The sequence below is a fragment of the Saccostrea cucullata genome, unplaced genomic scaffold (assembly GCF_032062105.1).
Source record: "Saccostrea cucullata isolate Sc308-1 unplaced genomic scaffold, CSIRO_AGI_Scuc_v1 ctg1711, whole genome shotgun sequence".
Taxonomy (NCBI): Eukaryota; Metazoa; Mollusca; class Bivalvia; order Ostreida; family Ostreidae; genus Saccostrea; species Saccostrea cuccullata.
In genome coordinates, this window is record NW_026924079.1 from 151,054 (window position 1) to 177,988 (window position 26,935).

Sequence of the window (26,935 nt, forward strand, 5' to 3'; positions counted from 1 at the left end):
GGTAAACAAATATCTTCGGACTTTTCTTTGAAGTTATGCGTATAACACGTATGTATCATGTATCAGCAAAAGAAAAGAATACATTAAAAAAATACTAAATAAAAGCTACAGAACTTTTAAAAAACCATTCATTTTGAAGTTGTGTACAAATACTGGGTGTATATTCAAAGTCATATTAGCTATTGACGTATTGTTATTGTTTGGCATTGCTCAGTAAAATGGACAACACGCACGTGCATGTATAATTATAATACGTAAAATTGTACATCTTTATCCTTAATTAAAACCATGGCTTTTCCTTAAACCATGTTTGTATACAATGATATATCAGCCTATTCGAACTACCATCAGGAAGATTTCGTCTACAGCAGGTGAGAAGTGAAAGTAAAGTTTTCACTAAAAACCAGAAACGACATAAAACGTTTTATGAAATAAATAAAGACACAGTAATTTTATTTCTTTTTTAAATTAATACTCATTCTGATTATATGTAGCTATAGCTTTTGGGTAAATTCTTCAAGGAAAGCAAATCCTATTTTTTCAGGCATTATTAGAGCTATGAAGGTCCTAGGAAGAAATATTGGGGGTTGGAGTTGCAGCCACGAACCCACAAAAAATTCCAGGACTAGCAGGAATAAGAACGTAAACTTACAATATTGTTTAGGAGATAAGCCGCAATTTATCAATATTTATCTATCTTTTAGTGTAAATTGGCATTAGTAATTCAGGCATAAAACACCCTAGTTCAGAAAAACTGGTCTTCAAATATATCTTTTACACTTACTTAAAATTACTATGTCAAGTTCAGAGCCATCTTCCTCCCCTCCGACGGTACAAGGCGGACGACCTGAATACAAAACCGTTTCTTCTTCCTTTTTTGGGGTGGGGGGTGGGGGTGGGGGGTCCAGTCCGCCCAAGTACTGACTGATTGTTAAGTAACACTTTGGTTGAAAAGAAAACTTACAAAAATAAAATTAAAGTTTCCTTAAGATTTTTCACTCAGTCTGATTCCCATGAGATATTGCATTTAATAATTTGGTTCATCTATTGTTTAGCATTATGAGGGGGGGGGGGGTGTATTTGTTGATTGGAGAGAGGAGTATACGTATCTAGCTGCCATGTGAGAAATAAAATGCAATTACTTTATACAGTACTATTCTAGACTTTGATGAAATACATGTGCATATCTAATTTTCTGTACACTTTTTTTTCACCAAATTCAAGGTTTAATATTTAATGGGGGCATAATTATTTACTGTTTTATGGTTTTAGAGTAGGGGTGTCCATACTCCAGCATGCTAGAGGTTCACGGCGAGATACTTTTGACTTGGCGCCGCGTAACCTCTAGCATCCATTGTAAAAATTCTCGCCGCTGAAACCCCAAGTGGAAATAAACTATTTTATTAAGAAATAAGGCTTTGTATATTAACGAATGGTACGAAATAATAAAATACTCAATATTTACGATAAAACTTACGCAAAAAATACTGTTAACCTCTCGTATTAGCAATAAATCCATTATTTTTTAAATCGAAGCAGAAATTGAAACAAGTCGTCTGTTTAAAATTCAGAAATGGAATTCAGAAAATCTGACGAAACGAAACTAGTGTAATGCAACGAAAATTTCGTTTTCTGACAACCAATCCGCAAAATTAATAAGAAATCAAATCGAAAGTACTTCTGGTGACAAATTGGAATAATGACAATTTTCATTAATTAACAATAATGCATGCTGAATAAAATGGATTTTATTATTTCTTGTGGCTTTCATACCCCATGCAAACACGTAGGTACCTGAAAATTACTTGTTAACAGTTTATTTCACGCATAATACGTTCCGGAACGAGCTCGTTAGAAAATGGCCTTCAAATGTAAGAGTCCGAGGTATATAAGGAGCGTAGGGACGTTAACCGAGGCTCTTACTTGTAGGAGTAGGGTGTCCAAGGCTAGGACAATCCCCTCTTTGAGACAAAAAAAAAAATTCAACTCTTAGTGTAAGAATTCATTATAAGATGTTTTTCAATAATTGCATTGTCAGAGTCATCTTTTACATATCTGCCTCTTTTATTTTATTAAATAATTTACCGATATGTAATTTCATTTTTATACCCCCCGCTTGAAAAGTGGGGGTATATAGTAATCGGTATTTCCGTCCGTCCGTCCGTCCGTCCGTCCGTCTGTACGTCCGTCCGTCCGTCTGTCCGTCCGTCTGTCCGTCCGTCTGTTACGCTTTGGGGTACCCATCTCTTATCCGCAACTCCTCTCATACCACTGAATGAAATTTGATGAAACTTTCACAGAATCTTTATTACATGTTGCCATTGTGCACCTCCTATTTTACTTTTTGATCCGACACATATTTTGGGTTCCCCGGCCACAGGAAAACATGGACTTTTTCACCAGTTATAACCATATGGGAGGCGGGGGGTATCATTTAGTGAGCTCATCGCTCACAGTACCTCTAGTTCACTTAGGTTTGTTTTAAGGTGTATGGAAAAACTCTCACAAGATTCGAACTCTATCCAAAGCTCAAGGTTGGGCATAATACTGAACCCGTTTTTTCTCTTAACCTGAACATGTTAACCACTACGCTACGAGGGCTTTTTGTCATCAATGTATGTAAGAGTGCTTTAGATAAATCGTGTTGTTGAATTAAATATCTTTCCATAAATATTCACTTTTATATTGAAAGGTTTCGGACTCCAATTTTTTGAAACGTAAAATGGATTTTACATTTACTTTTCAATCTTTTAAACGTTAATGTGGAATGGAGACTTGACCCATTTATATAAAAAACAATTTATACCCATTTTCCGGTAAATATGCGTAACTGCATTTCAACTTAAAACAATATCAATTAAGTCATGCAATGAAATAGATGAATCAAACGTGTTAAAGATGACATAACTGACAACATAATTTTAGAAAAATAAAAATTTTCTGTGAATTTCGGAAATTGAGAAATATAATGTCTCGGAGCGGGAGATTGTCCTGGTACTTTACGCCCTCTTTCTTTTAAAAGGCATTTGAAGGTTGAATTAAAAGCGATAATTTCAGATTCAGTCATTGTTTTTCTTTTTTTATTTAATTGAAATTAATGCTTTTGTCTTCCAATAAGATGTATGAACATCCCAGCAGGCACACAACGTTGTTTAAACGTTGAATATAAGTTGAAGTTGGGTTTAGACGTTGATAAATCTAGATACAATATTGATTCAACGTTGACTTTTCAACGTTGAAAATTTAACGTTGAATCAACATTGAATTCAAATTGAGTTGAATTGCCAATATTGATTCAACTTCGGATCTTTGTTGAGAGGGCCAATCCTATTTTTCGCTGATTGATAATTTGGACTATGATAGTGTCGGACTATAACACTGTCGGGCCTTAACGAGGTCGGACTTGACAAAGTCGCACTACCGTATATCATTACTAATTATTGTAACTAACAAGGATGGAAAATATAAAAAGTTAACACATTCAATGATAAAAATGAATTCAGTACAAAGCCTAAGTACTAATTAAGAGGATACGCAGTAGGACATCAGGAAAATATTCAAAAAGACAGCATAACACAACCTTCAGCACTCAACACCAAGATTTAATATAAAAAAATACTCTTTAAAGAAAACATTTCGGCATGTCAAAGTACTAGTATCATTGAAGAGATAATTTGTCGAAATGCATATCTGATGCATCAAAAGTTACACCGTATAAGATTTGCATCTTACCTTGAAATGGTTTCATGTTCTGGACTATTTCGTGACCATATGTGAAAATAAAAAAACTTTTTTAAATGCTCGGGTTTTGTAACATGATTAATTTATAAAATGTATTTTGGTGAAAATTATTTAACACAATTAACTATTGATAGGAAATTAAACACTTACTGTTTACAATATATAATTTTGTGCATATAGTGATATACCGTATGTTTTCATTTAAGGAGTCCCGACCCTCTGCTATAAATTTCACCTTAGAAAGTTTGAATTTTGTAATATTCATTCACAAACAACATTAACATTAGAGCCACATGGAAAATAGTTTGAAGTAAAAAGCGCTGCTTATTTTTTTCAGAAATGTTTTTTACGTGCAGATCATGAAATGAAGAAATCGACACAGAGAGTAGAAATAGTAACGATTTATTACCACAACATTAAATATAATATATTAGGTGCATATGAAAATAATACTTACTATTATACCTATTTTAATCATGTTAGAAAACATCATGAGGCGATGTTTCCTAAGTCAGAAAATCACAATGTTGTATGTACGTGGTTGTAAGGAAAAAAAATCTGGGATGAGGAGTTATCTTTCTTTTAAATACTACTTCATGTGAAAAAAAAATTCATTTTGATTAAAATACTGTATAATGTACTTGAAATATTGAACCATTTTTAAAATGGTACTTAAAAAGATACAACTTATTCAATTTATAAGACATTTGATGTTGGATTTAAATGTTTTGTTGTTAAATATAATAAAGCAATTACAGAGAAATTTGCTAAAGAAATAGAAAGTAATGCTTCCATCATATGTTTGATCTCAACAAATTGACTACTTAGAGGTCTCAGGAAACTGATTAAGAAAACTGGGGGTAGTACATGTATTACTATATTGTACTCTGAAAGTTATCTGTCTTATCAGAGGGTCACTATCCCTTCAACAATTATGAAGGCATCTTAGCAACCGTGCAATAAAACGATTGAAATTTTAAGTAAGTATAATATAACTATATGACACCCCCCTTTCCAAAATAAATAATTGAATAAATGTTGAATCAACTGTTTTTCAACATATAATCAACGTTGATTATCAATGTTGATTCAATGTTAAAACTTCAACGTTGATACAAATTTTCAAAATCTAACATAAAATCAATGTTGAATCAACATAGAAAAACAACGTTGATTCAAAGTTTATTCAATGTTGTGTGCCTGCTGGGATATGCTTAACTTTGTTTTCATTATGCTTTTTTCCAAATACATACCTAGTATAGACAATGAAAATTGCTTCGTAGGTTTACGTCGCAGTATAGGTTAAAAATGAGGAAAATGGTAGTGTTTGGGAAAAAAAAATTGGTACTGAAGTTCGAACCCCCCCCCTCCCCCGAAATAGGATATTCGTCTTTGGGAAATTGACTTTTTCTCCCCCCCCCTTTTTTTTTTGCTTGTCAGGTTTTTTTAAGGTATTAAAAAATACTTAAACTTACCCCCCCCCCCCCATCCACCTTTAATTTGTTTCCGACGCCAATGCATTATTATATATTTGTATACTCACTAGATTGCCACTATTGTCTTTATTAATATTTATTAGGCCTCTTAACACAGAGACATATAGGAAAAGTAACACTTTCGGCTTATTATAAGTTAATGATTTTCTAGCTCATCATACTTAAAGGTGTGTTGTATACGTAATCTCAGTGATGTCTTTATCATAACAGTCCACAATAATGAATTTGTGTTGTATAGCAAAATTAATTAATGTCCGGTAATGTCTGGCAAGTTTTAGTGATCTTGTAATTTTTTTTACATTAATTTTGTTAATTTCTGAACAGCGTAGCTTGGGACATCGCCCATGATGATGACTATCAAGTCCCAGATTCTTTTACACGAATATTCAGAGGGTTTAATGTAGAAAATGGTGGCCTAATGGTTATAAACGAATTTGTATCTGTTGATGATGGTGTTTCATGTGGTAGAAAATGACTAAGAGTTTATTTTCTTAACAATATAGCGAATGTTTCGGCAGAACTGCGTACTAGAATATCTTTTTGCAATCAAAATTCCATGCAAATTGAATTCAACCAGTCTTTTTTTTTAAAATGTGCATTGGTTTGGTGGATATTTGTGCATTCTTGCAGTCATTTTTAAAATATTTCATACACATGCAGGCGCGGATCCAGGAATTTTTTCCAGGGGGGTGGGGGGGTCCACCCAAGTCCAAAAAAAAAACCAAACCAACAAATTTCTTGACAAGCAAAAAAAAAAAAAAAAAAAAAAAACTAAAAACGTAAACTCGCCAAAACGTCAAAAACCTAATTCGGGGGGGGGGGGGGGGGGGGCGTAAGCAGTTGACTTCTAATAATCCATACCTACAATTTAACACAAATCCGCAATGTTAAGGGGGGGGGGGGGGGGTCTGGGTCTGGGTTTTCCAGAGGGGGTCCATTGTCACTTTTTACTTGCTTTAGCATATGAATTTATAACCTTGCAAATTCCAGGGGGGGTCCGGACCCCCCGTACCCCCCGACCCCCCCCCCCCCCCCCCTCTAGATCCGCGCATGCACATGAGTTCGCAAAATTACTTTAAACAGATGAATAATGATTGTTATGAATGGGGTGATAGATGACTCATTTGGAAATAAATCCCGTTATCTTATTTTATATTTGTCCGTAACAGAGTAGGGGGGGGGGGGTCAATATTTTTTGCATAGTTTTGATATGTACATTTTTAATAAGATGCTGCCCATGGCTAAAAAGGTTAAACACTGGCAAATTCCTGCATTAAATGAAAGTTAGAGGAAGCCACCCACCCCTAACGGAATAGAACTTTTTGAGGTGTAGTCACAGGGGCCAGTGATTACTAGCATATTTACTTTTTATGTATTAACTATACAAATATATATTTATATATACAAATACGAAGCAAGAAATACGAGGGTTGTTCGAAAATTATTGAGACATTGTGTATATTTTGCTTTCTAATGAACGTCTTTCGGTGAAAATTTGCATATATGTTCGACATACATAAAGAATTAATAAAAGCAAAAAATATTTTACAAAAATTAAATATTTTCTGTACAATGGTATATAAATGCGTCATCAGTAGGGGTACCCGGAGCAGTCTCGAAATCAGATACTGAAAATATGTAACATCGACGTTCTAACTCTTCGTGGACCCATAATAAGAGCGAAAATAATTCTGTTTATAGATATAATTTTTCAGCTTTAGTTCAAATGCATGTTGTGCAACTTTGATAGAATTTTGATCAGGAATACGGAGATCATAAAAAAATTAAGCGCGGTAGAGAAATCTGCTAAGAACGAAAAAATGGATTTTGACGTCAAGGGCGGAGCAGCGAACATACCTAAAATTTTGTGTAGCGCAATGTAGAACTCTTTTCCAGACACAACGACCTGCTAAAATAATAACTACGAGAAAAAAAAATAAAGTGTTAGGGTTTGTTATTTCATTGATATACATTTTTTTTTATAATTAATTCAACCAGAGTAAAATCAAAAGCTCCGGACGACCATCAGTTATTACGTATATTAATATCGTTAGCGTTACGGTATCATATCGTTGATCCGCGTTGCATAAATCGGCACTGCATGATTTTAAGTCATCTTTTCCCACAAATGAAAATATTACACTCGGGTAGCAACAGCATACATTTTAAAGGAATAGTTTAAGAAAAGAGAATGTTTGATTTTTGTACTGAGATATGTAATAACAAAGAAGGAAAAAGATTAAACGCTTCCCGGTCGTTTTACATGCGAAACCATCCCTGGCTGACGCGACGTTAAAACGACGTAGTGATGCTGCTCCGGGTCGATAGACATATGCATGTTTATTATTTCACCGAAACTTTTCTTATTATAATAGGAATTAGAAATTTTGCATAAGTATTCTATTCGTTCTTTATAAAATGTTGATAAATTTTCCTGAAATTATCTCCGTCCTTTATCGAGTAAATGTAATTGTCTCAATAATTTCCGAACAGCCCTCGTATTCCTAGTAAAGAGGTAAAATCAAACATAGTATTACCGACCGGACGCAATTCATCAGGAGGATTGTTGTTGCATGTTAATTTTTTGTGGAGGTTTTCTCCTCCACCCCCAACCCAAACTTACATTCAAAAACATTGCTATTGGGCCTTGTATTGTTAGAATCGCACAAAATACGACTGGACATGTACTTCTATTAAACTGATAATGTCATACTTGGTAGTCAATTATCCATTATCAGGTCATTTCTATGTTTACAATAACATATTTTTTATTGTCCTATATGACGTTACGTCACGATTTGTCAATTATGACGTTCCGTTCACAATTTTCTAGTAAAACAATGCCATTCTGCAAAATCTCTTAAAGAAAAAGTAAAATATATATCAGAAAAAGGAAAACAGTTCCATAAAGCGTAAAGTCTATACTATCTTTTATCAAAATTTCATTGATTTTTTAGATGAGGCATTTTTTGACCATTCGTGGGCTTAACTCTTTGGGGGCGGAGACTCGTGCTTTCGCACTCGTCTGCCCCCAAATTTGTATCTACGATACAGAACCTGTCTCGTTCTCTAAATAATACTTGCAAGACACCACAAATCACTTCTACATGTAATGTCATATCATGCTAATAAGGATTGGTATCTAAGGGTGGATTAAAAAAAAATCTTATTTCTCTAAAACTGGAATAATTTTTTCCCCTTTTATATGGTACAAATGTCAACTTTTATAAGACCTTTACTAAGACTTCCAGAAATCTTGAATCTTATAAATATTAATAAAATGAAAATTGTTGTATGAAAAAATTTCATTTTCAACCTTCATTTTGATGCATTTCAAATTAAATATTAATTTTTGGAGTTATCCTTCCTGGCTGAGCATCGGTTATCCTTAATACATAAGGGAGATAACCCTTAAACTTTGACCCAAATTCTTGCTGAATAAAAATGCATCAAAATACTGTTACACCTAAAAATCAAAATAAAAAACACCGGGCGGGACACTTTGAGATGAGCGGGCGGGGATGAGAATCTAAAGATTAATTTTATCTGGCCTTAGTGTAGTCTATTTCTGTGCAAAATTATATTGAAATCAGAACAAAACTATAGGAGGAACAGCATTTTGAAAAAAAAATCTCAGAAATTTCTATTTTTAGTAACCACAGCAAACACCGTTCATCGAAATCAACAAGAGACCCATGGGCCACATAGCTCACCTGAGTAACTTGGGTGATGAAGTTCTTTACCAGATTTCCCCTCTTGCTATACTTATCGTGCCCCCTAGCTACCCTTTCCCCTTTCATGATTTTAATACTTTAAAATCTACACTACCCCAGGATGCTTCCACATAAGTTTCAGCTTTCCTGGCCCAGTGGTTTTTGAGAAGATTCTTAAAAGATTTTTCCTATATATATCTATGTAAAACTTGGAATCCCTATTGTGGCCCCGCCCTAACCCGAGGGTCATGATTTTAACAATTTTATATCTGCACTACCCAAGGATGCTTCCACATAAGTTTCAGCTTTGCTGGCCCACTGGTTCTTGAGAAGAAGGTTTTTAAAGATTTGTTCTATATATTTCAATGTAAAACTGTAAAACTTGAATTCCCTATTGTGGCCCCACCCTAACCCTGCAGGTCATAATTCTAAGAATTTAATATCTACACTACCCAAGTATGCTTCCATTTAAGTTTCAGCTTTCCTGACCCCGTGGTTCTTAAGAAGAAGATTTTTAAAGATTTGTTCTATATATTTCCATGTAAAACTTGGATTCCCTATTGTGGCCCCACCCAACCCCTGGGGGTGATGATTTTAACAATTAAGAATCTACGCTACCCAAGAAAGCTTCCACATAAGTTTCAGAATATCTGGCCCAGTGGTTCTTGAGAAGACGATTTTTAAAGATTTGTTCTATATATTTCTATGTGAAACTTGGATTCCCTTTGTGGCCCCGCCCTACCCCCCGGGGGTCATGATTTTTACAATTTAGAATCTACACTACCCCAGGATGCTTCCACATAAGTTTCAGCTTTCCTTGTCTACTGGTTCTTGAGAAGAAGATTTTTAAAGATTTGTTGTATATATTTCTATGTAAAACTTGGGATTCCCTATATTGGCCCCGTCCTACCCCCAGGGGTCATGATTTAAACAATTTAATATCCACACTACCCAAGGATGCTTTCACATAAGTTTCAGCTTTCCTGGCCCAGTGGTTTTGAGAAGAAGATTTTTTAATGACCCGACCCTATTTTTGTCTTTTCCTGATTATCTCCCCTTGTAAGGAAACTTGGCTCTTCATTTTAAAAATTCAAATTCCCCTTAACCCAAGGATGCTTTGTAGCAAGTTTGGTTAAAACTTGCCCAGTGGTTCTTGAGAAGAAGTCGAAAATGTGAAAAGTTTTCAGACGGACAGACGGATGGACGACGGACAAAATGTGATCAGAAAAACTCACTTGAGCCTTCGGCTCGGGTGAGCTAACAAGAGGCCCATGGGCCACATCGCTCACATGAGTAACTTTGGTGATACAGTTCTTTACCAGATTTCCCCTCTTCTTACATCTATTATGGCCCCCTACCCCTCCCAACCCCCATTTTGATTCTAATAATTTAGAATTTACACTATCCCAGGATGCTTCCACCTAAGTTTCAGCTTTCCTAGCCCACTGGTGCTTGAGAAGAAGATTTTTCCTAAACATATCTGTATAAAACTAGGACTCCCTATTGTGGCCCGCCCTACCCCCAGGGGTCATGATTTTTATAATTTAGAATTTACACTATCCCAGGATTCTTCCACATAAGTTTCAGCTTTCCTTGTCTACTGGTTCTTGAGAAGAAGTTTTTTTTAAAGATTTTTCATATATATTTCTATGTAAAACTTGGATTCCTTATCGTGGCCCCGCCCTACCCCCGGGGATCATGTTTTTTTTAAAATTTAGAATCTATACTACCAGAGGATGCTTCCACATAAGTTTCAGCTTTCCTTGTCTACTGGTTCTTGAGAAGAAGATTTTTAAAGATTTTTCCTATATATTTCTATGTAAAACTTGGGATTCCCTATATTGGCCCCGTACTATCCCAGGGGGTCATGATTTTAACAATTTAATATCCACACTACCCAAGGATGCTTTTACATAAGTTTCGGCTTTCCTGGCCCAGTGGTTTTGAGAAGAAGATTTTTTAATGACCCGACCCTATTTTTGTCTTTTCCTGATTATCTCCCCTTGTAAGGAAACTTGGCCCTTCATTTTAAAAATTCAAATTCCCCTTAACCCAAGGATGCTTTGTAGCAAGTCTGGTTAAAACTGGCCCAGTGGTTCTTGAGAAGAAGTTGAAAATGTGAAAAGTTTTCAGACGGACAGACAGACAGACGGATGGACGACGGACAAAATGTGATCAGAAAAGCTCACTTGAGCCTTCGGCTCGGGTGAGCTAACAAGAGGCCCATGGGCTACATCGCTCACATGAGTAACTTTGGTGATACAGTTCTTTACCAGATTTCCCCTCTTCTTACATCTATTATGACCCCTACCCCTCCCAACCCCAATCTTGATTCTAATAATTTAGAATTTACACTATCCCAGGATGCTACCACCTAAGTTTCAGCTTTCCTAGCCCACTAGTGCTTGAGAAGAAGATTTTTCCTAAACATATCTGTATAAAACTAGGACTCCCTATTGTGGCCCGCCCTACCCCAGGGGTCATGATTTTTATAATTTAGAATTTACACTATCCCAGGATTCTTCCACATAAGTTTCAGCTTTCCTTGTCTACTGGTTCTTGAGAAGAAGTTTTTTTTAAAGATTTTTCATATGACTGCCGTCACGAGAAAAGGGCCCTTAATGTCAAATTTTCACAAATTGACTTTTTGGTAAATTTTGATAGCCGGACTCTTTCTGAATGCAAATATACATAAATTTTGAAAATATCTCACTTTTTTCCTATTTTATGAGCATTTTAGTGAGGCGCTCCAAAAATAACTTTGACGTTACTCAGTGAAAACGTAATGAGGTCGCCTGCGTCTAATTCAATTTTCAAAAAATCTTGAAATTACATGTTACTTAAATAACATCAATCGTTTTGAGAATTAACAACTTGAGAAAGTATTTAATTTTTTTCTTCCAAGCGACTAGTATCTAACTATTCCTAGGGAATATCGTATGTTATTACTATTTTCCTGCTAATTTTAGAGCAGATCTGGTAATTTCGTAAAAAAAAAGGGGTGTCTAGACAGAATCTAAGAACGATTTATAACATAATCAGTAGGAAAATAGTATTTGTTTATATCCATACAAATTATTCTTCTTATATAAACTAATTCATTTTATGAAATATATAAAGCACCTGTAACACTTAAAGATTAAAAGAAATATAGAGAGAGGGAGAATACGATGCAGAAGGACACCGCGCGCAAAACGGGGCACCCCCTCGCAAAAAGCACATCGATCCTGATATTTAAAAAAATCTTATTAGACAGCATCCACTCACCAACACACACGTACGTAACTTTATTCTATTACGATAAAAAAACACCATGTATTTTCTGTATCACCGAAGAATTCAACTGAGAAATAATAAATTCAGATACGCCAAGATATGTAAACTTGTTTTTAAAAACGTTTATTCCTTTTATAAACATTCATGAAAAAAAATATACGTTCCCTTCTTCCATGCAAGGAAGTAAGGAGTCAATTCTTACGTCGCGGGTTCGAGTCCCACTGTGGGACGTGGAGACCGGTCCTTCGGATGAGATCGTATAAACCGAGTTCCCGTGTCGCAGTAGGTGCTGGCACGAAAAAGATCCCTCCCTGCTCAATGTCCCTAAGTGCCGAGTATATTAAGTGCCGAGTAAATTTGCAGCTGTCCACCGGCAAGTGGTGGCGTCTCCATATGAGTGAAAAATTCTCGAGAGGGACGTTAAACAATATACAATCAATCAATCTTCCATGCAAGCGGATTTTTTAATTTTTAGGTTTTTTGAATAGTTTATTTAAAGTATTTAAAGCTCTGAGTTTCCATTCTTATTTATGTCTTATTTATGGAGTAGAAACGTAGTAAATAGACAAATAAAGGACAAATGAATCTGAATTTGAAACCGTCTTTTAACTTCTTATTTTTTTACGTAAATCACAATTAAATCGGTTAGAAATATTTGTGCACATTAACCCTTTTTTTTAATTTTGTGGCACCTCTACCCTGTTTCACTTAAACACAACATTTGTATATTCTTACATGGATCGCTACTATGATCTCAAATAAATGATTTATGTATGATGTATAATTTAATCAGAGAGATGGGAATTGTGCTGTTCTAAATTTTGACGAAATCTATTTGAAATTTAGAATCTACACTTCCTCAGGATGCTTTCAAATAAGTTTCAGTTTTTCTGTCCCAGCAGTTCTTAAATAGAAGATTTTTTAATGACCCCACCCTATTTTTGTATTTTCTTTATTATCTCCCCTTGGAAGGGGACCTGGCCCTTTATTCTAACAATTTAAACTCCCCTTTATCCAAGGATTCTTTGTACCAAGTTTGGTTAAAATCGGCCCAGTGGTTCTTGAGAAAAAGTTGAAAATGTGAAAAGTTAACAGACGGACGGACGGACAGACAGACAGATGGACAGACAGACAGATGGACGGACAGACGGACGGACGACAGACAATGGGTGATCAGAAAAGCTCACTTGAGCTTTCAGCTCAGGTGAGCTAAAACCCGATACACAGTATTGTGTAACTAAGTGTAGTCTACTTGTGTGCGAAGATATATTGAAATCAGACCAAAACTGTAGGTGGAGTAGCATTTTGAAACCGTTTCACGGAAATTTCTATTTTTAGTAACCACGGCAACACTATTCATCGAAATCAAAAACCGATAAACAGAATTATGTATCTTAGGGTAGTCTACTTGTGTGCCCAATTACAGTACCGACCAGACCCAACCTGACAACCGAACAGTCCCAGAAAGCAGTCCCCGGGACTGCTGTGGGACCGCTATGGGACTGCCTTGGGACTGCTCTAAAAAGCAGACCCAGCAGTCCCAGCTGTCCCTGGGACTGCTTTCCTTTTGAGTATCCCGATAGTATGGAAATTGGCCATATAATGATGAGAACAAATATGGGAAACAGTATAAATCACAGAAAATAAAGAAATTGAATTATTAATACTCCCGATAATTGTGATTAAATGTTCATTCAGTTTAATTTATACATGTAGTGTGAAAGCCTTCCTCCTTCAATAAATATTGATTCAATTTGTTTCTATGCGCATGCTGTTCATAAATGACCTTCGCATAAATGTAAGGATTCCTGGCATCCTACCCAGAATCAATTTCTACTGCCTTTTATAGTTCCATTGTTTATTTCAAATCTCCTTTCTGATTTAGCTAACTGCTAATTAATACCCAAAAGCAGATCAGAGTATCAAAGAGAAAATGCATTTCCACTTTATAACCACCAGTTGGGCACACCAACCCAGAGGAACCAATGACCCTGGGGCCACATATTTCAAAATTTCATCAGAAATGGGTGATTAATATCAAAGAGCAGATTTCAAAGTATTACTTTATTAATTTTATTTTCAGACTATGTAACACCCCCCCCCCCCCTCCCCTAACACAGGGCCCTGAAATTGACCATTTTGGAGGAGGCGCCTTTCTTCATCATAAATATACACTTAGATCATTGGCATTATACCAAGGAACAAAGGAAAATATTTCTAAAGAATTCATGCATTTTCACAATATAATCATTATAGAGCCCCAGCCTATCACCAGAACCCCTGACACAGGGGTCATGGAATTCACAAATTGGGAAAAAGCATCCTTCCTCATCATAACTATGTACAACGTTCATTGGTTTTATACCCATGAGCATAGAAGAAGATTTTTAAAGAATTTATGCATTTTCACTATATAACCATTAGAGCCCCACCCTTACACCTATTTAGCCCCGCCCTAGCACTAGCACCCCTGACCCTGGGGCCATGAATTTCATAATTTTGGTAGAGAATTCAATGCTGATTACAATCATGCCAACAGTCTGACTGCTTGATGTCCAGGAACATAGAAGAAGATTTTTAAAGATTGCACTAATTTAAATGGTTTTGGCCCCATCCCTCAGGCCCGAGGGGGCGGCAGGGACCATGAAATTCACAATTTTTTTCCCCTTCACCCATAGATGCTTTGTGCCAAAATTGGTTGAAATTGGTTGAGCGGTTTCAGAGAAGAAGCTGAAAATGTTCAAATGTTAACGCACGACGACGGACAACAACGGATAAGAATAGGTCACCTGGGTTTACTCAGGTGACCTAAAAATTAATTCTTTAAAACTCTTTCAATATGTCTTCATTTTTAGCTCTACTGGTCAGAGACCAGAAGACCTTATGCGATAGTAATGCGTCCGTCGCACGTCTAGCTGTCTAGCTGTCTGTCCGTCTGTAAGCAATTTTTCAAAATGCTACTCCTCCTACAGTTTTGATCTGATTTCAGTATAACTTGGCACACAAATAGACTACACTAAGATACATAATTCTGTGTACATGTATCGGTTTTTTTGATTTCGATGAACAGTGTTGCTGTGGTTACTAAAAATAGAAATTTCTTGGAAAAAAATTCAAAATGCTACTCCTCCTACAGTTTTGGTCTGATTTCAATATTACTTGGCACACAAGTAGACCTACACTAAAGTACATAATTCTGTGTATCGGGTTTTGATTTTGATGAACGGTGTTGCTGTGGTTACTAAAAAAAGAAATTTCTTTGAAAAGCATTCAAAATGCTACTCCTCCTTCAGTTTTGGTCTGATTTCAATATTACTTGGCACACAAGTAGACCACACCAAAATATATAATTATCAGTTTTATGCTTTTGATTTTGATGATTGATGTTGCCATAGTAATTTAAATTGAAAATTCTGTAAAATTTTATTAAAAGCTACTCCTACAGTTGTAGTCTTATTGCAATCTTGCCACAAAAAGAGATTTAATCAAGGACATTATTCTATTTTTTGCTTTTGTAAAGTTTTAAGTCCCAACTGCTACCTTTACTCTTCCTTTATTATAAATACCAACCAGTAGAGCTACAGTCTCCACAGACACTTCTGGTTTATATATGTGTTAGGGGAATGTGTCGACATTGTTCTAAAATATACTTGATGCCTAAAATAATTCCTATCATAAAACAGACAGGGAGCATAATTATCTCACCAGCATGTCATTGTGCAACAAAGTTGTCAGCATTTTATTTGTCCTGTGAACGGGTGAAATGTTTTGAATGGCACTCCTATCGGTAAATTTTTACACTTAACAAGCTATCGTGCTGCTATGAACTTTCATAGACATATGTCGATGAAACTTTGCAGATCTACCTTTATTTACCCGTCATGTTCATCTTAAAACCCGAAGTACGAGTTCGTAAATTTGAATTCTCGATCCCGACTCAAATTTGTCATCGAAAAGAAAAAATTCTGTTTTTCTCAATTTTATTTTTTTTTTCTGAAAATTCAAAAACTTGAGCGGCGGGTTTGTATACCTAAAAATAAAAAAATGCTGGCCTTAAATATGTAATTAGATCATTGGCATATTAACCAGGAGCAAAGGAAAAGATGTTAAAAGAATTTATGCATTTCACTATATAATTGGTACAGTCCCGCCCTAACAACAGAACCCATGACCCAGGGGCCCTGAAATTCACAAATTGGGAAGAGGCAGCCTCATTCAACATAACTATGTACTTGGTTAGTTTATGTAATGCCCAGGAGCAGAGAAGAAGTTTTTCAAAGAATTTATGCAATTTCACTATACAATCAATAGAGCCCCACCCTAGCACCAGAACCCCTGACCCTGGGGCCATGAAATTCACAATTTTGGTAGAGGCATCCTTATTCAACATAACTATGTACTTGGTTAGTTTATTTAATACCCAGGAGCAGAGAAGAAGATTGTCAAAGAATTTATGCAATTTCACTATATAATCAATAGAGCACCACTCTAGCACTAAAACCCCTGACACAGGGGCCATGAAAATCAAAATTTTGGAAGACGCAATCTAATTCAACATAACTATGTACTTGGTTAGCTTATTTAATGTCCAGGAGCAGAGAAGAAGATTGTCAAAGAATTTATGCATTTTCACTATATAATCTATTTAGCCCCGCCCTAGCACTAGAACCCCTGACCCAGGGGCCATGAACTTCACAATTTTGGTAGAGGACTCAATGCTGATTACAATCATGCCAACAGTTTGACTGCTTGATGTCCAGGAGTAAAGAAGATTTTTAAAGATTGCATTAATTTTAGTGGTTTTGGCCCCACCCCTTAGGCCCCAAGGGGCAGGGACCATGAAATTCACACTGTTTCTCTTCACCCATAGATGCTTTATGCCAAATTTGGTTGAAATTGGTTGAGTGGTTGCAGAGGAGCAGCTGAAAATGTTCAAATGTTAAAGCTGAACACTTCTCGTAAATAGGCATAGTCCGCCATATTCCCCGTTGTTCAAAGCTCTCCCTACAACCCATATATAAGGAGCAGCAGGCATGTTCATGAAGCTATCTTAGGACTATGGTGTGTCCTAAGATCGTCTTAGGAAATGTCCTAGTCTTAAGTCAGTTTCTCGAAGCTTTCCTAAATTTAAGAACTTTCCTAAGTTTTTCCTAACTTTAGAAAAGCATAATACCTGTCCTAAGATCATCCTAACTTAAAGTTTGTTTTGATGCTTTTGATTTTGGACATTGCAAGTATCAGCGGTAATTTCTTGTTTCTCAGCAGTCCGTGTATGAGCTGATAATTTACACAAATAATTAAACAAGAAGTGTTACCCATAGGCCTCTTTTCATATATGCTATAAATTTCGCATGTGCTGTTCCGGATATTACCTAATACAAATTTTGGATATTATTATAATGAATATTTTCGGTATTGGTTGGAGAAATATAATACAACGCTCCTCGGGCGACGAAGTGGGGGGGGGGGGGCTTTTATTATCAGTCGATCTGCTCATTGCGTATCAAATACAAAGTAATTGAAGACAAATAAGGTTATTTAAATGAGGGTAATGTTGGAATGAAAAAAGGGCTATGAAAGAAGTTGAAACCTAGACCCCGCCCTCTCTTTCTCTCTCTCTCTCTCTCTCTCTCTCTCTCCAAAATAGGATTTTCGAGTTTGGACAATAATCTTTCCCTTTTTTGATTGTCTAGTTTTCTCAGGTAAGTTAAATTTTTTCTCCCCCCCCCCCCCCCATTTCATGACCGTTGTTATGTCACTATCAAAGGTATTCATCACATACGTTGTATTATGACCGCCACCCCACCCCTTCTTATGTTTAAAATGTCATAATACATTGTACGAATATAGAAACAAATACCCCCTCTTTCATATACTAATGATTGGTCTATAGATACAGATACAGTACAACCTATGATCATTCTAACATGACTTTTTTGCGATATACATATTCGTCATTTATCAAAACTCCCATCATAGATTAATACCAATAAACTTGTCTTCGGAAAATAAGGAGGGGCCAGCCATCCACCCCCTATTATGAGACAATGAAGCTATCGACATGTTCTAATTTTTTTATTAACCGGTTGGGAGAACATACAAAATTAAAAAAAAAATTGTCATTCAAATATTTAAACTGTTGAGAGTTTTATTATTCAAGAATAAAATGTTGGCTTTAAACAAGTGTTTTCCCTGATTGAATACTTTTTTAGTGTCCTACAAAATTCATTTTACTTTCAATCAGCTTATTTATCAAAAAAATTAAGTAAACTTTTATAAAACTTCATAACATAATCATCATCAAGGTAGATCACTCAGAGGTTATTATTTTTTAAACTATAAATCTTAATTACAATTTGTTTGTTACAATACGATTTACAAGCGGTATTAAATATTTTATAATATCAAAAAAAAAATGCAAACATTAAAATATACTGAGGTCACATGGACATATAAATGGATTTCCTTTTCTAATGTTACATGTATGTAATTTCTTTCCCGTAAATTGTCTCCAAAATTATACATTTATCGATAAATGTTTAAGGAAAAATTGTTCATTGTAAGTTAGGATGTCCTAACTTAAGAAGTTCCTAAGTCACCGTCGAGATACATCTTATGATATGTCCTAAGTTGATCTTAGGATGTTCCTAAGTTTCTTCCTAAGTCATATCTTAGGAATAGTCTTAGGACAAATCTTAGGAAAGTTTCATGAACATGCCTGCAGATCGCTAATCAGTTCAATGTATTTCACTGTAGAGATCCGACGAGTGTAGACGTACACCTTACATTGCGTGCTACTCAATCTCGATGAAATTATCAAATTTTACGTATTTTTTTTCCAAAACAGGTCAAAAGTATCATGAAAAATACAGGTCAATACATTATTTACAAACAGAAAATGCACATAAAAGCAAGAAACAAACGCAAAAAATCTAAGACCTCGAAAGGAATAATACATGTCGGCCACGAGTTTCGAGTGTGCAATCGGGTGTAACGAAATCGAACGGTTTATATACCCGTCTGACAGTGCCTATTTATGAGAAGTGTTCAGCTTTAACACACAACGTACGGCAACGGACGAAAACGGATAGCAATAGTTTACTCATGTCACCTAAAAATACTACATATCACCCTAAAGAAGAATCAATCTTTTTATGACTCACCTATAAGCAGGACATAGAGTTTTGGACATAAATTGCACTACCAAAATACTGACTTACACAAAGGTGCTCATCTACGCCATCACCAAGATAACGTCAATAAAAACAATCCGCCATTTTCCATCGCTTCGGTGGATAGATGAGTGAATTATTTACATAGGGTCAAAAACTTACCAAATGTTTCATTCTTACGGAATCACGTTTTGCCTTCTCTTATCCGCTGACACTGTAGAACTTTCGAACAAGCAGTCTTTTCTGAGATCACGTCGCATTTATTCAAATTAATGCAAAGGTAACGTTAACACACATGCCCTGTCGAACGTGTAAATCACAAAAGTTCCTAGCAAATACTTCAGATTTTTAAACAGACTTTATCATATTCAAATATGCCTGCAACATTGAATGTATGCACTAAGTCAAGCGTAATCCAATTTAATATTTTTGTCAGTATCTTGTATTTTTTACTACATTGGTAACGTTCACACATCATTTTTGAAAGATAACGTTCACACTTATGTGTAGAAAATAGAATCATAGAATCACACAACAGGCACTTAAAGCCTGGCAACGGTTTGCTTTCAGGGGGGGGGGGGGGGGGCTTACACAAAGAGTTGACAAGCCCCCCCCCCCCCTTTATGAAAAAAACAAAACACAAACAACCAGTGCGTCACACCTTTTAAAAATTCTATCTCTAATTCAATGGGGGGGGGGGGACTCTAACCTTTCGGAACATTTTTTTTTTTTGGAATGCTTGCATTTGGCTTTTTTTTTTTTTTGGCAACAAAAAGCATGGAGATGCGGAAAGCATCGGTCCAACGGTCCAAATCGAAACTTTGATATAGCATTTAGATAGACTTGAAAGTGAAAACTTGCTTGTTATTTGTTAGCTGCAGAATTTTAGCTCTCAAGAAAAAATATACTGATATACCGGAGAGGTACAGACTGTCAGTGCCACCTATTGCGCACAAACAAGTGCGCTGTTTCTCGCTTTATTTCTCCATGTATTTAAAACTGTCATCTCAAAATATTGCTAACCGTGTGTTCCTTACATATTCTTTAGCTGTTTCCACAACAAAAATTTCTTATAAATGTTGTTCATAACCCTCCTGGCTCTGAAATTGAGATCATCATAAATTTCATCTACATGTATTTATACTGCCATTTCGTGCGCGGATCTAGAGGGGGCCGGACCCCGGCCTCCGAATTTGCAGAGCTATTAAATTCATATACTTAACAAAGTAAAAAATGACCTTGGACTCTCCCCAAGAAAACGCAGACCCCCCTATATCCTGTACGGAAAGTCATACTAGGTATGAAGAAGATTTGGAAGTCGACGACTAACCCCCCCCCCCTCCCCCCGAATTAGGTTTTTAACGTTTTGGCGTGATAATTTTTTGGGGGGAGGTGGATTTTTTTATCTCTAGAGTGGACCCCCCCCTCCTGGAAAAAATCCCTAGATCCGCGCCAGCATTTTGGTTTGAAAGATACTTCATTCCAGAGCGCTTTGTGCAGATGTCAACTACGATAGTACTTGATAGAGGGTAAGGAAATTATTTCAAATCTAGATTTTGGCAATTGAGGTAAGAATTTGAAAGAAATAATCTAGCACCAAGCGCAATTTTTGTGCGCAATAATTAATATACATGTACAGGTTTTTAAATGGGTGGCACTATAGCTCTCCGGTCTATCAAATTTTATTTTTTCGGACAGCTAAAGTTGTGCAGCTAATTCCTTGTTAAAAGTTGGACCCACAGCCGGGATTGTGAATTAGTTACACGAAGGAAAGCAAAACTGAAACAAGAGGCCCACGGGCCTTATAGGTCACCTGAGCATTATGCAACAATTTTCCAGTTATTGAATTTGATTCATGTTTTAAGCCAGATGCTATATGACATTCACAATTTTGAAAGAGGCACCATTGATCATCATAACAATACATTTAGCAGTTGCTTAGCTTGGTTACTGAATACCCATATGCAGGGTAGGGGAACAAAAATGCATTCCAACTAACCAGTAGTGCCCCTAACCCTGTGACATAAACCCCTGACCCTAGGTCCACACATTACACAAATTTCAAAAAGGCACCCTTAATATCAAAAAATAAATAAATGTTTTATAATACAAAAGAGCAGATTTCAAACAATAAATTCATTATCAGTATATAAGTAGAGCCCCCATTCCTGACCCTGGGGCTATGAAATTCACAATTCTGCAAGATTAGGGCCCTTGCTCATCATAACTATAAAGGTAGTTCATCTGCTTTATACCCAGAGACAAAGAAAAAAAATTTCAAAGATTTAATGTATTTTCATTATATAATCAATTGAGCCCCGCCCCCCTAACACCAGAACCCCTGACCCTGGGGCCATAAAATTCATAATTTTAAAAGAGGCATTCTTGCTCATCATAACTATGTACTTAGTTTATTTAATTCCTAGGAGCAGAGAAGAAGATTTTCAAAGAATTCATGTATTTTCAATATATAATCAATAGAGCCCTGCCCTAACACCAGAAACCCTGACCCTGGGACCATAAAATTCACAATTTTGGTAAAAGCACTCTTGCTCATCATAACTATGCACTTAGTTAGTTTATTTAATACCTAGGAGCAGAGTAGAAGATTTTCAAAGAATTCATGTATTTTCACTATATAATCAATAGAGCCCCCCCCCCTAACACCAGAACCCTTGACCCTGGGGCCATAAAATTCACAATTTTGGTAGAGGCACTCATGCTCATCATAACTATGCACTTAGTTAGTATATTTAATACCCAGGGGCAGAGAAGAAGATTTTCAAAGAAATCATGTATTTTCACTATATATAATCAATAGAGCCCCGCCCTAACACCAGAACCCCTGACCCTGGGGCCATAAAATTCACAATTTTGGTAGAGGCACTCATCCTCATCATAACTATGCACTTAGTTAGTATATTTAATACCCAGGGGCAGAGAAGAAGATTTTCAAAGAATTCATGTATTTTCACTATATATAATCAATAGAGCCCCGCCCTAACACCAGAACCCCTGACCCTGGGGCCATAAAATTCACAATTTTGGTAGAGGCACTCATCCCCATCATAACTATGCACTTAGTTAGTATATTTAATACCCAGGGGCAGAGAAGAAGATTTTCAAAGAAATCATGTATTTTCACTATATATAATCAATAGAGCCCCGCCCTAACACCAGAACCCCTGACCCTGGGGCCATAAAATTCACAATTTTGGTAGAGGCACTCTTGCTCATCATAACTATGTACTTAGTTGGTTTATTTAATACCCAGGAGTAGAGAAGAAGATTTCCAAAGAAATAATGCATTTTCACTATATACTTATTTAGCCCCGCCCTAGCACTAGAACTCCTGACCCCAGGGCCATGAATTTCACAATTTTGGTAAAGGACTCAATGCTGATTACAATCATGCAAACAGTTTGACTGCTTGATGTCCATGAGTAAAGAAGAAGATTTTTAAAGATTTCATTAATTTTACTGGTTTTGGCCCCACCCCTCAGGCCCCAGGGGGGCAGGGATCATGAAATTCATAATTTTTGTTTCCCTTCACCCATAGATGCTTTGTGCCAAATTTGGTGGAAATTGGTTCAGTGGTTGCAGAGAAGAAGCTGAAAATGTTCAAATGTTAACACACGACGGACGACGAACGACGGACGACGACGGACGAAAACAGATAGCAATAGGTCACCTGAGTTTACTCAGGTGACCTAAAAAATCTATCAATAGCGAGTTGAAGGGACAAGGATTGAACAACATATAAAGTGTACTTATTTTATTCAAAATATTAAACCACAGGAGTTCGCGTACCCATCAATTTTACCGAAATTTTCAGTAAATAAAAAAAAAACGTAATACCTATAATAATATAGGTTACGTATTTTTTTAATTTACTGAAAAATTCGGTAAAATTGATACAGTGTAGGTACGCGAACTCCTGTGATTAAACGTAAAATATATTTATACCCCCCGCTTGAAAAGTGGGAGGGTACACTGTAATCGGTATGTCCTCCCGTCCTTCTGTACGTCCGTCCGTCTGTCTGTTACGCTTTGGGGTACCCATCTCTTATCCGCAACTCCTCTTATACCACTGAGTGAAATTTAATGAAACTTTCACAGAATCTGTATTACATATTTCCATTGTGCACCTCCTATTTTACTTTTTGATCCGACACATATTTTGGGTTTCCCGGCCACAGCAATGCATGGGCTTTGCAATTATAACTATATGGGAGGAGGGGGTATCATTTAGTGAGCTCATTGCTCACAGTACCTCTAGTTTTCGGTTTTTTTTTCACTCTGTTTACAAATAATTCTTTCTTCTACTTCATTTCAAATTATATATATGTACACTACAACAACATCTACATAACAGATTTTATGGTTTGCAAACCATGTCATTTTTATTCTTTTATTTATGTATTTATTGGGGGAGGGGGGCTTTCTGTCGAGTAATGGCCGATCTTCATATTCTAATAGAATGACATCACCACCACGCTTTACCTTTTTACCATTAAACATAATTAAGCATGAAAATGTAAGACGTGGCGTTGTCATCGTGATCCTTTCCAGTCGATAACAGAATTCAGGATACTGTCTTATCTGACATAATTATTTAATTTTGTCAACTTAAATCTGGAGTATGTCTACAAATAGTCATGAAATGTTAGAAAGAACAAAACCCAGCTTTAAAACATCAGGGAATTCTTACCCCAGGCACGTAGCATCTGGAGCCTGCCTCACAGTTTTTAACATGCAGACGAAACTTTTTACTATAGAAAATATGAAATGAAAGACTGAAAGTCCGGTCTATCGCTCCCCGTCAGGTTTGTTGCAGTACAGTCAAATAAAGGTAAATTGAATGTACAGCATGTTTTAGTAAAACAAAGTGTTCGAAAATTGGAACCGACCCCCCTTTTTTTCCTTCAGGGACAATAAAATCGTTAATATGCCGATTTTGCATACAAGACATTTTTAATATGCATTGGATTTTTAAACTCAAAAATACACACACGATCTAGAAAGAAATATTTCACACAAAAAATTACCCCCCCCCCCCCCGAACAGATTTACTTCAACAATTTACTTATCTCATTTTTATTTTTTTTCACTTGTTTGCAGGAAAATCCTATAACCTTTTTTTCGGTTTTGGAAGAATACGTTATAGTTATTTATTTATTATATATTGTTTAATTTTATTTATAAAGTATTTTAATGTTGAAACTTCTTTTCCTTTATCTCAAGCACAACTCGAAATCTCTTTCAAAGCTGAATTATCGCATGCAAAGGCAACCTTATTTACTTCTAATATTTTCTAAATAATGCACAAAACAAAGTCCAAATTTGGTTGGATAGAATGTAATTGTTGCAAACTAATGGTGAACATTGAATATTCAAGGTAAGTTGAGATTAACACGAATTTCAGTCGGCAAATACTATTTTCACTACTAGTGTTTTCAATCAGCGTTTTCGCTCTACCAGCCCTTGCTTCAGAACAATTATCTTTAGCTAATCGACAATTAGTACATGAAAAATAAAGTGCTCATGGAATCGCATACTTTTATTGTAACCAAAATTTCAATTATTGCCTGTGTAATGGAATATATTCGCATCAAATGCATAACCGGAAATCGATCTCTTTTGATTTTTATACATAACTGCTGGTTATGCAGCTGGTCGATTAGCAGGCGTGGTAATGTTTCTAATGAATTGGATTTTTTAAAGTGCTATTTAGTGTGAACGTTATCTTTCAAAAATGATGTGTGAACGTTACCAATGTAGTAAAAAAATAAAAGACACTGACAAAAATATTAATTTGGATTACGCTTGACTAAGTGCATACATTCATTGTTGCAGGCATATTTGAATATGATAAAGTCTGTTTAAAAATCTGAAGTATTTGCTAGGAACTTTTGTGATTTACACGTTCCACAGGGCATGTGTGTTTACGTTACCTTTCCATTAATTTGAATAAATGCGACATGATCTCAGAAAAGACTGCTTGTTCGAAAGTTCTACAGTGTCAGCGGATAAGAGAAGGCAAAACGTGATTCCGTAAGAATAAAACATTTGGTAAGTTTTTGTCCCTGTGTAAATAATTCACTCATCTATTCAACGAAGCGATGGAAAATGGCGGATTGTTTTTACTGACGTTATCCTGGTGATGACGTAGATTAGCACCCTTGTTACAGGTGAGTATATATGGTATACAAAATAGAGTTTAGAATTCATCAAAAAAAACTTACAGTTTAAAATGTTTGTCCTTGACACCAGGATCTATTATCCAAGAAACAATTACCAAGGTAGTTGCATATACACTGGACAAACCTAAAAATGTAAATTCTGCAACCATTTAACAACTTATTCTAATTTTGCTCCTTAAGGTAATTTCCACCCTCCTTTGATGTCATAGGTTTTTGCAAAAACCGTAGTTTCAATTCATACCTAACAGAACGATATCTTTTGAAAGAATGCTTTACAATAGGTGTACAGTGGCTGCAACGTTGTTGTTGACAACTTACACGAAGGATCACGTTACACGAACGATTCCGCACGATTAATGCACGATTAAACCTGTTACATGAACAATCCTTCATGCACACGATTCTACGCCTTACATGGTCTTACACGATTGCTAACGCAAACGCACAATTCTTCACTCAAAATAGTTTAAAATATTTAGGAATCAATATTTTCAAAACGAAATAAGGTTTAATACTGATTTAAGATTTTAAAGAATTATCAATAGTATTTCATAGACTTTGAAAAAAAAAAAACGGAAATGGATATTTCTGTAACCATGGTAACTAAATACATTAAACACTTATTTATTATTTTAGATTATACAATAACTATTTAAGTAATTCTCTGACTTAAGAAAACAGATTTTTATCGTTCTATCAGAAGATGTTCATGTAAGTGGACCAATAAATTTGATTGAATTGGATTCCATAATATGCAGAAAGGGGGATACGATTGAAAAAAATGGCAGCATAAAGTGAAGTTATATCCATATGCTAGCTTCCACCGATTCAATGTTTGTTAATCTCAAAAAATGAACTTGACAATTATTAAACATATATTTTATTTGCAGAAATTTAAAAATTGATTAAAACTAAGCTCTAGAGATAAACACTGATAAACAAAACCCTGAAAATCATGTCGCGTGCATGTATTGTCGCCGACTACATATTTATGTAAGCATTGAGAAATGCTCATGTTTTTGTAAAAATATCTATTTTTGATGGATTGATTTTAAAAATATTTTGACCACAATTGGCAGTAAACAAAAATGAATATCACAGAAAAAAAACGTTGAACATCTAAGTACGGTTTATCACAATATATAGGTCGCCCTATTTGACGAGAACATATCATTGTACGACTTACTATATTGCTTGTTTACAAGCGATAATTAGTTCGTTCTGCATTCAATTATTGCTAGCGCTCTCGAGCGCTAGCAACTACGTTAGTCTAAATTCCTTGAATTCGGATGTTCGGCTTCATGGTCGTGCATTCTGGGAAAACTGGGAAAACT

General features: G+C 35.7%; 1 protein-coding gene across 2 annotated transcripts in view; it reads right to left on the minus strand.

The window, feature by feature from the left end:
- Positions 1 to 26,935, minus strand: part of LOC134265656 (palmitoyltransferase ZDHHC7-like) — a 142,211-nt gene that overhangs the window by 92,989 nt on the left and 22,287 nt on the right. For both annotated transcript variants that reach the window (XM_062747879.1, XM_062747878.1), the window contains exon 5: positions 25,644 to 25,725. In XM_062747879.1, coding sequence (XP_062603863.1) covers positions 25,644 to 25,725 — 82 coding nt within the window. The remainder of the gene's footprint in view (positions 1 to 25,643; positions 25,726 to 26,935) is intronic.